This window comes from Phallusia mammillata, chromosome 5 (genome assembly GCF_965637545.1).
Source record: "Phallusia mammillata chromosome 5, kaPhaMamm4.hap1.1, whole genome shotgun sequence".
Classification (NCBI taxonomy): Eukaryota; Metazoa; Chordata; class Ascidiacea; order Phlebobranchia; family Ascidiidae; genus Phallusia; species Phallusia mammillata.
Genome location: NC_137256.1, coordinates 11,314,287 through 11,333,056, shown reverse-complemented (window position 1 = coordinate 11,333,056; position 18,770 = coordinate 11,314,287). Strand labels below are relative to the sequence as shown.

General features: G+C 36.7%; 2 protein-coding genes and 2 pseudogenes across 6 annotated transcripts; 3 read left to right on the top strand and 1 right to left on the bottom strand.

The window, feature by feature from the left end:
• Nucleotides 1-64: 64 nt before the first annotated feature.
• Nucleotides 65-4,536, top strand: LOC145228397 (F-box only protein 25-like). Of its 2 annotated transcripts, none has more exons than XM_080093447.1 (10): nucleotides 65-526; nucleotides 933-1,029; nucleotides 1,673-1,764; nucleotides 2,221-2,285; nucleotides 2,357-2,543; nucleotides 2,654-2,826; nucleotides 2,883-3,059; nucleotides 3,536-3,675; nucleotides 3,749-3,824; nucleotides 3,912-4,536. In XM_080093447.1, exons 1-10 carry the CDS (start codon nucleotides 508-510, stop codon nucleotides 4,011-4,013), a joined length of 1,128 nt encoding a protein of 375 aa, XP_079949573.1. In that variant the 5' UTR covers nucleotides 65-507; the 3' UTR covers nucleotides 4,014-4,536. The 2 variants fall into 2 exon arrangements, with proteins under 2 accessions (XP_079949573.1, XP_079949572.1); XM_080093446.1 differs by lacking the exon at nucleotides 65-526 and adding an exon at nucleotides 533-721.
• Nucleotides 4,537-4,717: 181 nt separating this feature from the next.
• LOC145228398 (CYFIP-related Rac1 interactor B-like) lies at nucleotides 4,718-10,146 on the bottom strand. 2 transcript variants are annotated; one of them, XM_080093448.1, is made up of 10 exons: nucleotides 9,921-10,146; nucleotides 9,213-9,334; nucleotides 8,823-8,928; nucleotides 8,581-8,717; nucleotides 8,306-8,512; nucleotides 8,126-8,205; nucleotides 7,949-7,978; nucleotides 7,668-7,794; nucleotides 6,906-7,060; nucleotides 4,718-6,499 (listed from the first exon to the last, which is right to left on the bottom strand). In XM_080093448.1, exons 1-9 carry the CDS (start codon nucleotides 9,988-9,990, stop codon nucleotides 6,920-6,922), a joined length of 1,020 nt encoding a protein of 339 aa, XP_079949574.1. In that variant the 5' UTR covers nucleotides 9,991-10,146; the 3' UTR covers nucleotides 4,718-6,499; nucleotides 6,906-6,919. The 2 variants fall into 2 exon arrangements, with proteins under 2 accessions (XP_079949574.1, XP_079949576.1); XM_080093450.1 differs by lacking the exon at nucleotides 7,949-7,978.
• A 1,875-nt stretch (nucleotides 10,147-12,021) lies between these two features.
• Nucleotides 12,022-13,067, top strand: LOC145228404 (glutathione S-transferase Mu 5 pseudogene; annotated as a pseudogene). The gene has a single exon (XR_013860066.1). The product of XR_013860066.1 is annotated as a glutathione S-transferase Mu 5 pseudogene (transcript).
• A 67-nt stretch (nucleotides 13,068-13,134) lies between these two features.
• On the top strand, nucleotides 13,135-14,395 carry LOC145228403 (glutathione S-transferase Mu 3 pseudogene; annotated as a pseudogene). Its single transcript, XR_013860065.1, has one exon. The product of XR_013860065.1 is annotated as a glutathione S-transferase Mu 3 pseudogene (transcript).
• The last annotated feature ends 4,375 nt before the right edge of the window (nucleotides 14,396-18,770 follow it).

Below are 18,770 nucleotides of genomic sequence, written 5' to 3'. Positions count from 1 at the left end.
CAAGTGCAGTTTGACAAAGGAACGTCCTACATTGTATTGTGTAAAGCAGGCAACCATAAGCACTTACCTATGTTAGCATTACTGCAAACTAGTCGCAGTTAATCGCAGCCTAATTCATTAAAACTGGTGGGGGTAAAGGCACAAAGACCTGAAACACGTGATTGGCGAGTTGCAGCACGAGAAAAAATCTGAATATCATTAGGCGTTTCAAAGTAACGTGCTGTTGTAAACAAATGTATCCCTATTCTATTAGACGTTACTGTATGGGTAAATTAGTTAGTCAGTAAACTTAAACAAGAAGCAACAATAAAGTTGCCGTTAGAATGTTTTTTATCAATGTTAATCTATAACTAGTATTGTATTGGAACAATTTTGACACGCCGTATGCGCTCTTAGACATCAGCTGATGAAACCACGTGATACCAGTGTGCTTCGCGTCAATAATAACAAAGAACTCGTGCCCTTCAAAACAGATCGTCTGAAGCTCTGAGCGAGGATGTGAAACTGATGGTGCTTTCGTGTTTGTGTACGTAATGTAAAAGCTTTCTAAGAGCATTTTATCGTAGTTGCATGACAATTATGTTGGATTGCATTGATCCCAGAAAAAAATGTTTTGTTGTGGCTTATCGTAAGGATATTAACAGGGTAGTAACAGTCAGGATTATACCAGTGTGTTCATGTTACAAGTTTCAACACTGGTACTGCGCATTAGTAAACTCAGGTATGCGATTTGATCTGAAAGCATTTTATTGAATTGGTTAATATATTGTTGAGTCACAATAATGTAGTGACATTTTATAACTTAACTGTTTTTGTTGCAGTGTTCGGCAAAACATTTGTTTGTTTTTCTTTGTTCTAATATACTTACACACATATTACTGTACATTGAAATTTGCTGTATCAAATTGTAATCATGCCTTTTCTTGGACAAGATTGGAGGGCACCTGGCCTGGATTGGGCGAAGTCTGGCTCGTCGGGTTGGGAAATCGTTGAACCCAGTTACGGAGTCACGATGGAATCTATGCCAAGGTTTGCAAAGATTTAGACCCTACTATTGTGACAACGTTTTGGCATGGAAATTTCCTAACCTATTTTTGACGTTTCGAAGAAACATAAGTTAGAATCAACTAAAATACCCAAATGACGTAAGGCCATGAACCGTATTTAACAAAACGCATACGCCAGATCACGTGTGTTTTAAGCGTCATACTCGCTATTTATGCGATTGCATTAGTGCCGTTGACAAAATGTCGTTTCGTGGCGCACTTTAATCCGGATTGTTTTAGTCATTAGAGGAAATTTTTTTGTGCGATGGAATTATCGTCACAATATTTTAGGGTTGTACCTTTGCCTGTGGGAATATGGGGTTAGTAATCCCGATTCTAAATACCGTAGACCGCTTTGGTGTTTTACGCATTATTGACTTGAGTACGGGTTACCATATTTGTGCCCCATGGTTGTCCTCGAGGCGTCAGAAATGCTCACGTTGACTTTGTATGGGCAAACTGCTCCACTTGCGCTGAGGATAAATAACGCGTTTAGACGTGTTTTATGAATGTATCCATGCGGATGTGGATGTGGTCTTTCCTTTTTGGGTTGCAAAGTTGTGTGTTTTGCTGCAAAACCCTTAGAGGTTTTTAATGCAATTACACATGTGCACGTTTTATTACAGAAATCATGTAAGAAAAATCATTGAAGCTTTTTTGCGCCAAGTCCAACAGACAAAAAACAAGAACTCCTACAACAATTTGACCTCAGCGCCAAGTTAGTAGCCAACAATTTCACTGTGAAGTTGTTTTTGTATTCCTGATATTAAGCATGGGTTCAAAAATCATTTATCTCTATTTGCATTGTGAAGCCCACTAGGTATCTATGCATGCTTCTTATTATACATAAGCTTTTTATTGACAAAAACCTATTAAAATCAGGGCCACTGGTTACAGCCAAATTTGTTTTGATTTTCAAGTGTAAAGTCATTAATAATTAATTATTTACACAAATATTTATTTGACCCCCCTCTTTTATATCGGTCCAGATCTCCATGTCAAATTTAGTTTTACACAAGCCTTTATCACAATACCATTTTTATTTTTTTATTTCGAAAGCTACTAATTTATTATTGTAAAAAAAACTGTTTTTTTGCTACAAATAACTTAACTGCACACAACAATTACCTACCTAAACAACTGTTGCAACTCCCAAATTTCTTCTGTTCATCAGTTTCGAAATGCAGCGTAAGAGAAAACATGCCTTGGCTACAGGTTGGGCTCAAAGGAACACGAGAGGTTAGTTTGGTAAATCTGTCCCTCAAATAATTGCCTTGATTCACTGCTTAAGAGTGATGATATGTTTTTAGTGCCATGGATATACCACATTGGGAGAAATGATCAGACGTCTTGATTTTACTGGCAGTGCTTTCTTGACTTATCGCTTTCCTTACATACTACAAGTGATCTATCTGCTGGTGAAACGTGAAATGACAACACTTAGTGCCACAGCACAGCAGCATTTATTTCAAGTTATTGAAGTACTTTTATCACAAGGTATACAAATGTGGGCAATAACTAAATGTTGACCAAAAAAGTAAATGAAATACAGGTAATTTTTATCATTATTATTTTTGTTAACAATAGTTGTTTCATAAAATTTGCAGTGATGGAAAGCAAGCGTGGCATTCGTCAGATGCATTATATTCTGAACACTTTAATGTCAGTATTGCAAATTCAATCCAAAAAGAAAATGATCAGTTCCAAAGCAACGTGGTTCAAAAAGCTGGACACGGTCAGAAGATGGCAGAGCCAACTGAAACAAATTGATGTTCCCTATGTAAGCAACTGAAAACAATTGCTTCAACGTTCTTTTACATTACTGTGCCTTTGCAGAGAATGGACAGCCATGCAACACTAAGTGACATGCCGGTAGAAGTACAAGCTTTCATTGTATCCTGTTTAACTGATCATGAGGACATAAGAAGCCTGTCATGTGTAAATCGCACATTGAATGAAATATGTGAAAATACAGTGGTTTGGAGAAACTTGTGTCATACCAACTTCACAAAGGTATTACTATCCATAAAATAACAAGAGTGTAGGACTGGGTAGTGCTCTTAAAGCCATTTTAGTGACATGAAAGCACATATTTATAAATGACCTATACAAAACAATTTATTGAAATGCATGGATTTGGTATGTATATTGTTCTCTCGCAATTTGCTTAGGGGGCTAGCGTACTGCGATTATTACCACACAGTTGATCAATGTTGTAATCATGATTTTTGTGTTAGAGAAGGTAAACTAGACTACTGGAAAGCATTGCTTTGCAACAATATTAGTACATATCCTGTTTGAATTGTTACAATGAACCTCAAGGAACCCTTCGACTTAACAGAACCCTTGTGTTTCATAGTTCCAAAGAACCCGGGTTAAAGAGCACTGTTGTAGGATAAAACTTTGGCACTGTGTAAACTAAAATTTAATATTTGCAAAATAGCCTAATGAAATGAACAAAGTATAATTATAACATCTTGCAACTTTAGTTTCAGGTTACAAAGGCAAAGAATATGTATTTCAAACAACTCAAGAAAAAGGCCAAGTCAGAAAACAAGGACAATATTTCCAACCTTATTAAACCAGACAGTGTTAGATATTGGAAAGCAATTCATGAGATACTTCTAAAGTAGGGTCATACTTTTGCATAAGAATGTTGTTTTTTATAGTCCATTATGTTAAATCTGTGCCATTTTTTGCAGATCTTTTAAACCGATCGAAGAAAATTATATTGATCCCCTTCTCTACTGCAAACACTGCAGTGTTTTGTTTTGGAAGGTGTGTTTTGTATACTTTGAACATTATCTATCTGCAGGGATTGAATTGACCAGCAATGATGATTTATTTTTTCATTGTATGTCATAGGAAACAGGCCATCCTTGCATCCAGGAATTTAAGGACATTGTTCCAAATATTGATCACTTATCACCACAACAAGTTGTCTCATTCTTCGAACCTAAACGATAAAGCGATAAAATTGTTTTCTAACGAAAACAATTTTGATGAACTTTTCCAATCGACTTACACTGCTGCTGTTGATATTTGGCTTCTTGGCAGAATTTCCTCATAATGTCCAGTTCATATTACAAACTTATACAGTCTGTTTTGACACAAACCTAACATATTTTATGCATAAATCAATGAATATTAAAGTGATAGAATAAACTAATGTTGCACAGCATGTCAGCAAATGCCTATATTTTACCTAAACTGACACAACATTGAATGTGTTAGTTGTCAAAATCAGTTTAATTTCTATGATCAGCTGGTTTGATCTAGTTTTTGTCAAAGCTATTCTCTTTAAAAAAAATTGTACACATGTTTGTAACTTTGTGGACAATTGGTGCAAAGAGTATGTATATGTTTGTGTTGTATTGCCAACATCTTTTTATTGTTTTCATTGTCCTGGAAGAATTGTGCTGCTTCAGTCAACCATTTATACATAAACTTAAAACAAACATTTTTTTCTGTAAATAAAATTGTTCTGTAATTTTTTGTTACATTTGTGGGAAAACAGTCATTATAAAAAAACTAGACAACCATGAAGGTATTGCATTCACAGTTCTTGATGAAACGGAAGTACGCATACAAAGTTTAGGTCCCTGGGATAACTTGTTCTACATTCCTTGCTTACCAAGGACAAAAGGGAAACATGCCCATCAGCTAGACTGTGCTGGCATAATGATGTTTTATTGTTCAAAATGGCAATTTGATGTCATTAACTTCAAAATCACATGAAATTCAAATGATAACATTACACTTCTCAATAAAAAGGCTCATCTCTGCATAAAATAGGCAATGTGTGTTAACATACAAGGTTGCGTTGAATGTAGCAAGTAACATAGGCAACTTTAATAAACAAGACAAAACTAAAAGTAAATTTGCAATGTAGACAACTTACTACCTAATTCATCATATGAATCAAAATAGATGGCTGTTGTTCCTATTCACTATAAGTAGCATTTTTAACCCAAAAATCCAGGATCAAATAGAAAGTTTTAAGATGTCTATTTGTGACTACCCAATAGTACGTTGAATCACATACACAAAGAAACAAACAAACAGGGGTAAAAACACTGCATGCACAACAACAAAAACAAAAATCGCTCTCCGAGTAGACAAATTGCATCACAGTTAAGTACAGGATTTAAAAATGAAGGGCTTCGAATGGGTGGTAGGGTGATTTTGGAATTATCCTGACTCTGTGTGTACAGTGTATAAATGTTGGTGGTGGTAGTAAAGCAAATTGAGGAACGCCAGAACATACAAGCACATATTGAATAAATGTATTGTGATAAGTATAGAAATTACTGGCTTGTTTTAAAAATGGACAAAATGCATGAACCCAGGTAATCCAGTAGTAAAAACCTCAATGCATCTACAACAACAGGTTCTATTGGTGCACCTTTTCCCATTAACCCCTATTTCAAGAGTATTTGATGAATTAGCAATATTTTTGTGTTTCAGTTGAAACAGAGTGCACCAAAAGGGCCAGGAGTTTAGACACACTGATAAAAAAAGAATAAATACAAGCCAGAACCAAAAGGGCAGATGGAATTTAAAAAGTAACGAGTCTGTGACCATTTGGAATATAAAAAGATGGAACAAACATGACAGCATGATCAGACATGAAAACAGGGTCAGAGTGCAGGTTTCTTAAAGATTATATTAAATAAAAAGGGTTACATTGTGGCAAGGTTGGGCAGAAATAGGTCAACAGGTTTATAAAATTAATTTACTATATTTTTAATAGGTTTCGTATCAAACTGGAACAGCAGTCATTTTATAAATCAAACAAAATTTTAATCCACCGCAACCGCGAAGGTCAGTCAAGAAATGTTCGACTCATACATAGTTAACAATGCATCTCAGACACTGAGGATACTCCATGCAGCTAAAACAAATTTGAGGCAAAAAAAAGGAATATTTAATTTTCCTGAAATGTTAGTTTGTGTGGCCAGCGTATGCTGAAAATTTAAGAACAAAGCAGTGTATCACAACTGTAGTCTGAATTAAATTAGTGTTACAAGGTTTGTTGAGTCCCTGACTGACTTATGACATAAAACCCCTGTTTCACACCCATACACTTTCATTATTTACAAATCAATAAATCCGCAAATGGTTATGATGGAGCAAAAGTAGTCTCCCATTGAAAAGCGCTGTCTTTGTAAACACGTAAACAGCAAACGAAAAAACAGACTAAAACACAGAGGGCATGTTTGTGATTTAGCTTGGAATTATGTTCACCTTGGTACTAATTCAAACAACTGTGGCCAGAAATCACATAATTACTAATGCGCCAATCAAATATGAAGCGCTGCAAGACAATAATAGTAATTTGGAATAATGTAAAAACTTCACTGCACACAAAGACAGGCCAACTTGAAGCATAAAACAGATCCAACCTCCAAGCAGATTTAATACTGCATCAAACAGATTAAACAATTCCACACCTAAAAAGTAATACAATACTCAGATGACATGAAGGTGTTTATCCATTTTACGAGCACAGATTAGACGGATATTGGAAACGATTGTATGGGGCTGTCAACATACTTAAATCAAAGGGCCTTTATCTGCATATTGCATGACCCGAATTTAGTGTGTTGTTGCCTTATACAAATGACACCTACAGATTACACTACTGTAAACAGAACATGTGCCTCCATTGTTCCTAATTCACTCTGATACTACTGTGGCTGACTATAGCTTGAGAGGATGACGTAAACAATATGTTGAGTCACTAATGCATTATATGCCGACCAAATAAGGTAGCTTAAGAATTTGAAGCAGGGGCATGTAAACAAAACATTCTATGTTTACTTTCACTTTTGGACTGAAAAGGACATATTTACTCACTTGTGTCATTTTGTTTAAACTTCTAGCATCTTGTGAATGGCTTTTGGTGTTGATTCATCATTTAAATGTTTTGTGGTGTATCGTAAAGCATTCAACAGGGATTTAACTTTGACTTTCCCATTTTGGTCTTTTAATACTTTGATTGAACCTTTGATCTGCAACAAATAACATATATATAATTGATAAATGAAAACAAATACCTAAGATAACTGAACCAGGAAATGTGGTTAAAAGCACGCATGCAGAACTCAGAGCAGATGTGCCTGGGATAACATGTCATCCTACAACCAGGAAACTATTAACACATATATAGAGATTGCTTTCAATCATTCTACGCTCCCCATCCATTCAACATAGCTGTCACAAACTAGAGTTCAATTTCCTGGATACCTAAAGCTGATAACTTTGGTTCTGTAATTTATTAGTTTCTTTCAGCAAAATTGATGACCACAACCTTACATAAAAATTTACAAATGAGCTCAATTTTCGTTAAATTTCATCCAATAATTTAAGCACTAACACATCATTGGTCATGCCTCTAGTATTAAAAAAATACATGGCAATAAATTATGCAGTCAATCCAAACATAGGCACATCCATTTTGTGAGTAGGATGTCTTGTAGTCAGTTAGTAGTCTCATGACCTTGCAGCAATTAATAATGCATATGCTCCCTTGGTGGGCAGTGGCATTGTGCACCATACAAGCCCCCGAAGACACAGCTGACAATACCATAGACACACAAATGTTTGACAGCAACTTACATCTATTCTGGATCCTTTGGCAAAGGCACCTTCCTTGTGCACATGATCATACAATATTATGACGCCAACCATGACCCGAACACAGAATGAGACAGTATCAGCCCCCATCTGAAATCTTGAATCATCACTGCATAGACAAACAATAGTTAGGTCTAGTCAGTTAATAAAAGCTAGGCCACATGCATACAAGCATTTTTCTTAAGCATGCAAGCACTGGTTTGGTGATTGGGGTTTTAGTTGTCAACAGGCGAAATTAGGAATTAACACAAATCATTACTTACACTGCAGCAAAACTAGTGCCTTGTGGTTTCCTAAGAACAAATATTTAACAGGTACAAAAAAGCTTGCAAAGACATATATACATGTATATATAGTCATTAAACAATAACATGCAGCACTAACAGACCTATTGTTTTTTCAGTTAAATGTTTACACAAAAAGAGGAAAACAAATCTTACGGATTTTCCAACATGACTTTGCAGATGTTGGCCATTGTGCTTAAAACTTCAAGGGCCCTTTCTGTTTCAACATCCGCATTCTACACAGATAGAAAATGAAGAAAATTTTAAAATGTTACCATTAAAAACTTTAACAATTTTGCACCATATCTAACGCCTGACAGACACACGAGAACCTACTTCTTGCACAAATCTGGTTGTGGCATCACTCAAGGTTTTTAACATAGGTGTTGCTTCAGCATAAAATAGTGACATTTCATTGGCCATTTCTGTGGAAATACATTTCCCTTCATCATAGTCAATGCCCGCAGCTGCCGAGTTCATTCCCCTTCTGGACATGGTTCGACGAAAATATGAGAAGTCATTTTGTATGGCCGGATTGTTCATCTGTAAGTAAAAGAGAAGCATATATAATAAATAAAACAAATAAACATAACTATGCATTTTTTACTAGCCTTCAGGTCATCAAACTTTAGTGTGAAATGCATGATTTCAGCAAACTGCTTTGCTAAGGCTTGCTTTGTCTCCAAATGCTGCAGAGGTGATAGTGGTTGACATGTCAAAGCACGAAGCAGTTCTTGAACACATTTTTCTAAAGAAAACATAATAATTTTTTAGGGTTGTTCAAAACATTGCATTATGTTTTTATTTCCAGCAACATTTGGATTGTTTGGAAAATGTTTTGACACAAACTTACGTAAATGTTTTGAAAATTCATAGAACTCCTTTAGCTGCTTTACGAGAGGAATAATTGCATGCCAGGTATCAGCTTGCTTTTCTTGATTGGAGGGATTAGATATCGCCTGTGAGTAATAAAACACTAAATGAACACTCTTATGGTTGAAATTTAAACAAGGCATGGCCCCTTGAAAACCAGGAAGCTGTTAAAACTGTAGTATGAATGCTTACTATGATGCTTGGTCCATAAATAGAAAAACTGGACGACATTAGAGCATATATTTTGACAGGCTGGAAACAAAACCATTAACTTACCACCATGTGAAAAAATTGCTTGACAAATTATCCATGAAAATTGTTGAATGATAACTTGCACTGCATTTTTAAAACACAAATGCTTTAGACTTACTATTCGAATTTCCTCTCCAGCCCCCTTGTACGACTTTAACTCAGTGATAATTCCTGGAGCAAATGACAAAACATGGGCAACACCATCAAAAACTTCTTTTTCTTCTTCGGATGGTCTTGCATCTAAAATAATAAAAAAGTCATCGACATGTTACAAAAAAAAATTCATGAATCCAAAACAGTATACACCGAATGTTTTCATTGCATTGAATTTAATAACAAGGTGACTTAACCCTGTGAAAAAACAAGACATTTAAGGGAAATACATCTCAACAAGTGGTCAAATGTAGACATTTCCTGGTATGGCACAGTTGCCAGTTTGGTCACAACTCTAGGATGTTTTAGGTGCTCTGTTAACAGGAAATCTGAGCACAGCAACAGTGAGATTGATGTATTCCCACAGACAGCACAGAAACTTATGAAAACACACTATAAACACACTAGACCCTTTTAACAGAAAAAAATACATTTGTATTTTATATATATACTCGTATATATTGTTCATCATAACCCACATAACTTTGGTAAAATATAAACAAACATACAATTGCACATTTTCATAAAATGCAAGCAGTGTAACATTCTACTTGCCACCAGTCACTAACAGTTAGAGGCCATAAAATTACAAAAAAATTAGTGGCAGTAAGTTTTGTATACCTAGGAAGCTATAAGCACAATATGCACGCTGTAAATAAGACACCAAACTTACTTTCAAAGTCCAGAAAGATGTCTTCCAAAGCTTCTTCCTTGCATTGCAAAACCCTTAGCAAATTTCCCATTCCTTCAGCTGAACAAATATTCCAAGTGAACCTCAATGTTTCAGGTTTCAGAACTGTTATTGATATGAACAGCCAATGCTAATACTGATAACCAAATACAACATTACTACTAATACAACTTAAAAGCGTTCCTGTATATCACACAGTTTTTAATAAACTTGTTACCTACAAATAATTGGGTACATTTTTTTTTACTTATACACCAGGCCTGCACAACCCAAAATGATAAAAACGCAGCAAGAGAAACAATTATGTGCTGCAGGCCACATCATATCATGGCTGTTATGTGTTTATAATGTGACCACCGAATAATGATAGGAAAAATGAAATGCGTTCTACAATATCTTATTTTTACTAATTTTACTAATATGCGGTTAAGAGATTTTGGATGCTAAAAAGGAAAAACAAACCATACAAAACATCCAGTCTGCAGAGTGTGGCAGCTGCACACGCGATTATTTTTTTGAAAAAAATTTTTTGCACGCCAAGTTTTGGGGTTTGCACGTGAAAATTTTGCACCAAAGGCATTTAATTGGGCTGTCTTGACCTCTTTTGCTTGCTTTGCACCTGCTGAAATTGGTTTTGCACGCGAACTTAGGGGTTGTGCACGCGGGCCATGTAGGTCCTGCACGCACAAGAACTACTTAACTGTGAATGTTCGTAAGTCACAACTTTAAAAAATATCAGACCACACCCTCACTAATTGTGCTAAAACAATCCTACCAAGTTTTAGATTGTTGTGCTAATAACTACAGCAATAATGAAAGAAGTACAAAATGTCTTGGACACCAAACTATCTTTAGTATTGCTGTTTATTAAAGGAAGGTCAACACATAATTTACCTTTTTTCCAACCATGCAGCCAGTCTACCCCTACGCAAAGAACAATGTGTTAAAGCAAAGTTTCTGGGGGCTATTGATAATCTGAAACGAAGCTGATATGCCAGTACTTCACAGTTGACTTAATCGATTAGCAACGATGTATTGTGTGAAGTTGGTGCTGATGCTGACGGCATTAAGTTATACAAGCCTATTCAATACCTTTACTGATATGAAATTAGGGTGGTGCTATCCCAACTGCAGGTTTGATTGGAAGCATAACAAAGAACTTGTACATGTATAATCAGGAATGTAATACCTATCCTGATAGATTGTGGAAAATCTGTGCACCAATAAACTTTATTTTCAAGTTCCTAAATTAAAAAAAAATGTTTGTGCAAGTTTTGCCACTTCATCTAATGCCACTCCATCATTTATTCACAGCATCATAGAGCATACAAACAACAACATAGGTATTTTAGCGTGCAGTCAACCTTTTATAAATCTTTATTATAGCAAAAAACAATTCAAAAACAAACTATTTGAATGATTTTCTCGATCTGGCAACCTTTGTCAAAATTATTAACAACTGTTTATCACAATATTTAGTTTTCACGTCCAATGTGATAAGAATAACCATTTTGAAACGTTTGACAAACTAGGACTACAACTGCAACAAACATTAAAATACTTGTTTGTGGGGGTAGTTTAAACTGCTTTGAGCGTTGTGATCAAACCAAACGCGGCGTACGACTACGAGTCTGCGACCCTGTGCTGTGCAGTTCTGCGGTTTATCGCGGTCGTGGAGCATAAACAATAAGCACATCCCATTGCTTTCTTTAAAACCAACAGCGCCGTTTGTGTCCGGTCAACGTTTATTAGTGGAGGAAGTGGAGGATCAAATGTATATTTGCAAAAATGTCAGGATGAAAAACATACATCAAAATAATTTTGCTTAAGACATAACAAAAGTTTTGCAATAGCAACTACGTTACGATTGTCATTATTTCTAAATAAAAATGGCCTTTACAACAAGGTGGTAAATGCACATTTGGGTACTTCGTTATGTCTTTGGAGGAAAAGTTACTTTTGTAAAAAAAAGGATTTTTTGCATTTGTATTATCGTGTTTTTAAAAATTAAATTCGCCAGTACATTTCAAAATGGCCGAAAAAACATTGCGATAAAAGCAACTTTTGTAAGCAGTTTTTTTGTACGAAAAAATGTACATGGCGCAAGCATGAAGATGAAGGGAACTGCACGTGTGCTGTCAGATCTGAATCAGTGCCAAGGGCGTGTACGCTGCACGTAGATCGTGCGAAAATCAGACGGAAGTTAAAAGGCTTTTGCGGCAAAATAGCATTGCGTAAAGAAGTATTTGTGTATACTGCAGGATATTTTCGGAACTTATATACGTTTTTGATCTTGCAATCATGTCCAAACCTTTACTTGCATATTGGGACATAAGAGGTCTTGCGGAACCAATTAGATTAATGCTTGAATATTCAGGAGTTGAATATGAACAGAAAGATTATGTATGCAGTGATGACCCACCTTACACAAACAACTGGATGGACGAAAAATACAAACTTGATTTGGACTTTCCAAACTTGCCATATTTTGTGAATGGAAATACTAAGATAACAGAGAGCTGGGCAATTTTAAAGTATGTTGCTGAAAAGTTTGGTCCCTGCATTCCTAATGAAACAAAGCATTTGTGTGACATGACAGAAGGGGTTGTAGGAGAAGTAAGGCAATCTTGGATTTCAATTTGTTATGGCAATTTTGATGCTGAAGTTGAAATTTTTTTTAACAAATTGGTCAAAAAACTTGACATGTTTGATAACTATCTGTCCAAACATGCCTGGCTTGGTGGTGATGATATTACATATGTTGATTTTGCTTTCTGTGAAGTTTTAAGCCAATTTCAAATGTTTAGGTCAGATGTGTTGGCTAAGCATGAAAATGTCAAAAAATACCTTGATAAATTTGAAAAATTACCAAAACTAGTAGCTTATCGCCAATCCAATCGCTTTAAAAAATATCCTGTAAACAATAGAATGGCTAAATGGGGCGGAAAAGCTGTATAAATCTTGCTTACCACTGCAAACTGCCAGTATTAACTCTCAAGCTTCTAAAATAATATACACCTCACCTCAGTATCTGCAATGCTCACATTTGTGTGTTAATTGTTGTCAACGTGAATGCATTTGAGAAGTGTACAATTGTCCTGTGTAAAAATGAACTTTGTGTCACCATCAGTTGTGTCTTTTAGCACTGCACGTATTGAACAGTACATCTATTCCTGCACACAATTTTAATCACAGGCTAACAGCAAGTAATAATGTAATTGTCTGCCAATGGGACTCATGTAGTAGACTGTATGGGCCTTAATTAGCTGACAGCATTTGCTGGATCCAGAAAGATTTGAATAGATGTGTCGTGCCCAATGTTGCCAAAGCATGAATTAGAGTTGATTCTGTGAGTTAAACTCTGGACAGTCGCTTCTTCGCGTTGTCCAATGGGAAGCAATTGAGCGGAAAAATTCGGATTTGCCACAGTAAGCTTTTAGCCAAAAACTGTAAAGGAGACAGTTGGCTTAGTAACTGCCTGACTGCTAGTGGTAACTGTGTGGTCAGTCTGAATTATTTAATACTAAATTTCGAAATTGGTAAAATAGTTAATTTGAAACTAAGTGTTAACAATGCCTTGTTATATTTACATGTTATCAAGTTTGTTCAAACGTAAAGCTTTAAAATTGTAAGTCAAAATGTCAAAGCTGTGTGTTGCCTATTGGGACATAAGAGGTCTAGCTGAACCTATTCGTCTAATGCTTGAATGGGCCTCAGTAGAATATGAAGACAAGAGGTACAAATGTCAAATGGTCCCACCATATGATCGCAGTGCATGGAACGATGTTAAACCAACAATTGGATTGGACTTTCCCAATTTACCATACCTTATCGACGGAAAAGTTATGATTACTGAGAGTTGGGCTATAATGAAGCATATAGCGAGAAATCACGACTTGCTACCTGCTAAGGGTGAAGAACATATTACCGATATGGCTGAAGGTGTGGTTGGCGATTTTAGGAAGTCCTTTACGACTATTTGTTACAGCGATTTCGCAGCTAAATGCGATGATTACTTTGCAAAAGATCTGCCTGTAAAGTTGGAAAAATTTGAGGCCTGGTTTTCTAAGCACGATTGGGTTGGAGGCAACAAGCTTACTTACGTGGATTTTGCCTTGTGTGAAATCTTGGACCAAATGCAGTTGGCTAGAGGTACAGCACTGGAGGGATATCCCAAAGTGAAAGCATATCTGCAAAAATTTGAAAATCTTGACAAAATTAAAGTGTACAGGGAATCGAAAAGATTTACCAAGCAGCCATGTAACAATCCTAAAGCTACATGGGGAGGACAACCAGAATAACAGGATCTATTGTGCGTGTTTTTTTCGGCCTGTTTTAAGCGTTTGATAGGCTGAAACACACACGTTGACTTCTAACGCATTGTAGCGTAAAGTTGGTTTTGGTTGGTGTGAGGTTTGGTTAGGTAGCATGTTTTTAATAAATGTAAATGTTTTTGATACTGGGTATTGTTTGTTTTTTCTAGTTTTTATATAACGCGAAGCCACAGAAGGAAAGCCTAAAAAAACAGGGCACCTTTTCCGGAACAAATTACTTTTGTGGTTTATCGCAGGACCGGACGAGAACGCATTTAAAAAAGGCAGTCAAAGAAAAAATGACATGTTGTATAACTTAGCTTTAAATGCGTTATGCACTGAAGCCAGGCGCTTTTTATTTGTATAAGATCATGAAATGTTTAGGTTTTAGCACGGAGCTGACCTTTATTAACTCCAGGTCAAATTTTTAAGCAGCGTACCAACCTTCCAAGATGGACAAAATATTACAAGAAAGAATTACCAAATTTAGATAACGGCTGAATTTAAGATAACGGTTGTTGGCCGGTAACGTCTAAAACTTCACGCTCCTTCAGTCCGCGCTAAGCACGATTAGCTTAGGCCTTTTGTAGTTTAGAGCTGTGTAGTTAGAGATGTACCGAATATTCGGTTTGCCGAATCAGCCACTTTTGCAAAGTTTCGGTTTCGGTCGAATAATCTTTTACGAACACCCGCATTTCAAGCGTTAAACGTGTCCTTTCTGCTTGGTACCAACGAAAATCGCGTCAATCATTATATTTTTAACACATTGACGCTTTTCCCACTACAGACTACAAATCAGTAACTTATTGTCGGTTTTCATGCTTGAGGTAATGTTAAACCCCAGAACTGAAATAAGGACGAAACACAACCATTCTGCGCGAATTGCCTGGTAGATAAACTTCTGTTTTGTTGTCAAACACGTAGTATACGACTTTGCGTGAAGTCATAAATAAATATTTCGGTTTGGCCAAAACCGCCGAATATTCGGTTCCAGCCGAATCGAAATTTCGCCGGTTTGGTACATCACTACTGTGCAGTTTTAGACGACATCCGTTTGCCACATTACCTGACCTGATTACTGCACACATTTTGTTCATACGGCACAAAAACAAACAATCAATTACGCCATTTGCGGCCGCCATACGAAAATAAGTTTGTCACCTTTCGTTTAGACTAGAGTTAAGACAGAGTCGACCTGTTCCATCCTTCTTTTTACATGAAAAAATAACACTATAAATATCACCATTAAGGTCGCACACACACATCCAACAAACTGAACATATACCAAATGTTTGCCACATGAGTTGGTGTATTTAAAACAAAACCAGCACAACAAATATTAGGTACAGAAAAAGACGCCATACATAAGAGTTAAAAGCAAAACTTACCAGCACAACGTAAGAGAGATAACAGGCAGTCCAAGCGAAATTAGTCTTCAACAGAATTAAACAGCCTTTATTAATTTTCCAGCTGCCAATGAAAATTACAGTGGTCAAAATAAACTTATATTCCTTGTCGCCTGTGTGCTTAGTTAGATATACGTCGTCAGCACTCAACAGCCATCTACGACGAAAATCACAAACAATTTTACAACATAAACCGCAAACAGGCGGTTAAAGTTACCTATCAGTATACAATTGTTTTGGTAATTGTGACGTTTCAGAACAATATCTGAAAAACATTGTTTCAGCTGAAACAACTGGGTCAAATTTGCCACTGCACAATGGGCTTTTAAAGAATGTGTAGCGTCGCACCTTCAGTGCAGCGCCTGCTGGACAAGCTACCAGAGCGAGCAACAGAATTTTATTTCGATCAAGATGAATGACGCAATAAACGCAGTTTTCTGCAAATATAACAACACTAGTAAAAGTCAGAACGACGAACAGCGACAAAAGCATTTACAGGGGAGAAACAAATAACGTACCAAACTTTGATCGGTCCAGGCATTAGACTTCCCAGTTGGAAATCACAGATTGCGTTTTTCACACTGTAAATATCGTAAGTCGTTATCAGTAAAACACATTAAAAACACGGGTGACACTAAAACGCTGAATATTGCGGGACGTCGCGGAAACCGCTAAATATCGGGTAAATTGCTGACGGTTAGTGTTATTAGGATTGGGTTGAGGTTTTATAATAGTATATGAATCAAAAAATGTCCCTGCTTAAAACTTATTCAGCTGTTTCCTGACATTCAGCAAAAATGCTTGGGCGGGTGGTCTCCCTCGACCGCTGAATGTTTCCCTCGGCCGCTGAATGTTTCCCTCGGTCGCGGAATGTATCCGGGGGAATTATTTTTAAAGATTTTCTATCACAAAACCTTATCCCAACCTTAATAGCATTAACCGTCAGCAATTTAACCCGATATTCAGCGGTTTTCACGACGCCCCGCCATCTCCCGCCCTTCACGCAATATTCAACGTTTTAGTGTGACATTTGCAACAAACTTTTTTACGAAGAGAAGCAGAAATTCGTTACTTAGCTATCACAACTCACTTTCATGCGTTTAGCACATCACAGGCACTAATAAACTAATAACCATGTGGTCTCGCACCAAAGTTGATAAAAAAAGTTTTACATATACTTTGGTCTCGCACAAGGTAATTGCACCACAATGGATTTTACGTCACAGTGATTGTTGCGAGTTGCGACAATAGCAATGCCGGGAGCCAGGACGATCTTCCTGGCACCCGTACATAACAGCTTGCGCCGCTAGAGGCAAGAAATCTTACAGAATGTACTTGAGTTTTGCTGCCAAACAAACGCGATTTAATCTTAGTTTCGTGAGCTTTTTTGGCAGTCGTTGCCAACCCCTAAAAGAAATCCAGACAAACGACAATGTTTTAGTTTCGAAGTGGACGAAACCAGCCTTAACTGCTCACGCGTTGTATGTTAGAGGTTAGAGCGCAGTTTAAAAACAACGCGGTACAATTAGGCCAAACAGTAATTTTTACTAAATGCTTGCAGTAATGGCATTACATAAACCAGGGGTCTCAAACACGCGGCCCGCGGGCCGCATGAGGCCCTCCAAGGGTTTTTGTGCGGCCCGCGAAGTAACTTTTAGAAGTTGTTTCACTGAGGCGGATAACCGTGTCAGACCAGTGAGTTTACATTTACATGATACAATCATTCTCTATTAGTGGTATATGCAACGTTTTAATTGGATGATAGAAATAGCCCATTTTAGAATCATCAATTGCGATTGTTGCGTAATATTTTCTGCATTGTTGCGTCATTGTATGTGATTGTTTCCACACAAAGCAATAAAGCACAGTTGGCTCTTTCATTTTGCTACATTATATATATGTTTGTTACTTATTACAATATTGTTTTTTTATTGTTGTTAATAACAGTAATTAACATTAAACTTTTTGATTATGCAATACGTTTGTTGTCATGTTACACTGTAACAAATGTTTCGATAGTGCGGCCCTCGACTTACTTAAAAGTTAGTTTTTGGCCCTCAAACTTGTTTGAGTTTGAGACCCCTGATATAAACAATGGCCAGACATTATTTTTCGTGTTGCGGAACGCCATTTTTACGGGTTCGTTATAAATTTTATCTGTCAGATCAGGCTTTATATCTGCTGCTGTTACCACGCAACCCAGTACAACCTGTCGCAGGTCGAGTGGTTGGCGATTAAACCGGCTCCCCTCACTAGATAATAATAAGGCGACGTCACGATGCTTGAGATTTCGGAAAATCTACTACAGAAACGAAATAAAACAAGTTTGCTAAACACCGCTATGTGGCGCAAAGAGCATTTTAGAATTGGGCCAAAAAAGGGCCGGGGAGAGTTTTTATATTAATAAATTTGTAAACAATAATGACAACTCAAACTTAGTTTCTAGCCCTGTTCCAGCCTCACTGTAAATTTCAGTATCTGTGCTCTTCAGTGTTTTGCTTCTCACTTGGCAATATATCAGTTTTTAGCAAACTGTGTATAAGCTATTTGCTGCCAGCTCATCTGGCAATTGTATTTTTAAATGTTGTGAGTTCTTGTTAGAAACTCTACCCGAATTTCGAAGAAAGATACATTTTTCATAAATCTCTCTGTTTAACACAGCCAAGAAAATTGACCAACACATATGTGCTCCAATGAATGTTGATATCCTATAGTAGATTTTGTATTTAGGAAACTACTCACTTGGTTGTGGGCTTCCTATCGTATTTCGCTTGCAATTATTCTACACAAAATTAGAGAATCAAACAGTGGCGTTTCGTTTTTGTGATGTAGTGTAAATAAGGTATCTCGGCACAAGCTATAAACCAGGTCACTAGATACAAATTAAAGAGGTATTCCACCGTCCTTAACCTTCTAAGTTCCTGCTGAGTTTGTCAGGACCGAGTCATAGAAACTCCACACAATTGTCTTGCACTTCGGTTCGTTTGTTTATGAAATGCACAAGAAGGAAAAGAGAAAGAGGTCGAAATGAACCAGTGCGGTTTTGCATATACCCCAGATAAAAGCGTTAAACCACACAAAGCAGCTTCCAATCACAGTACAGTACAAAGCAC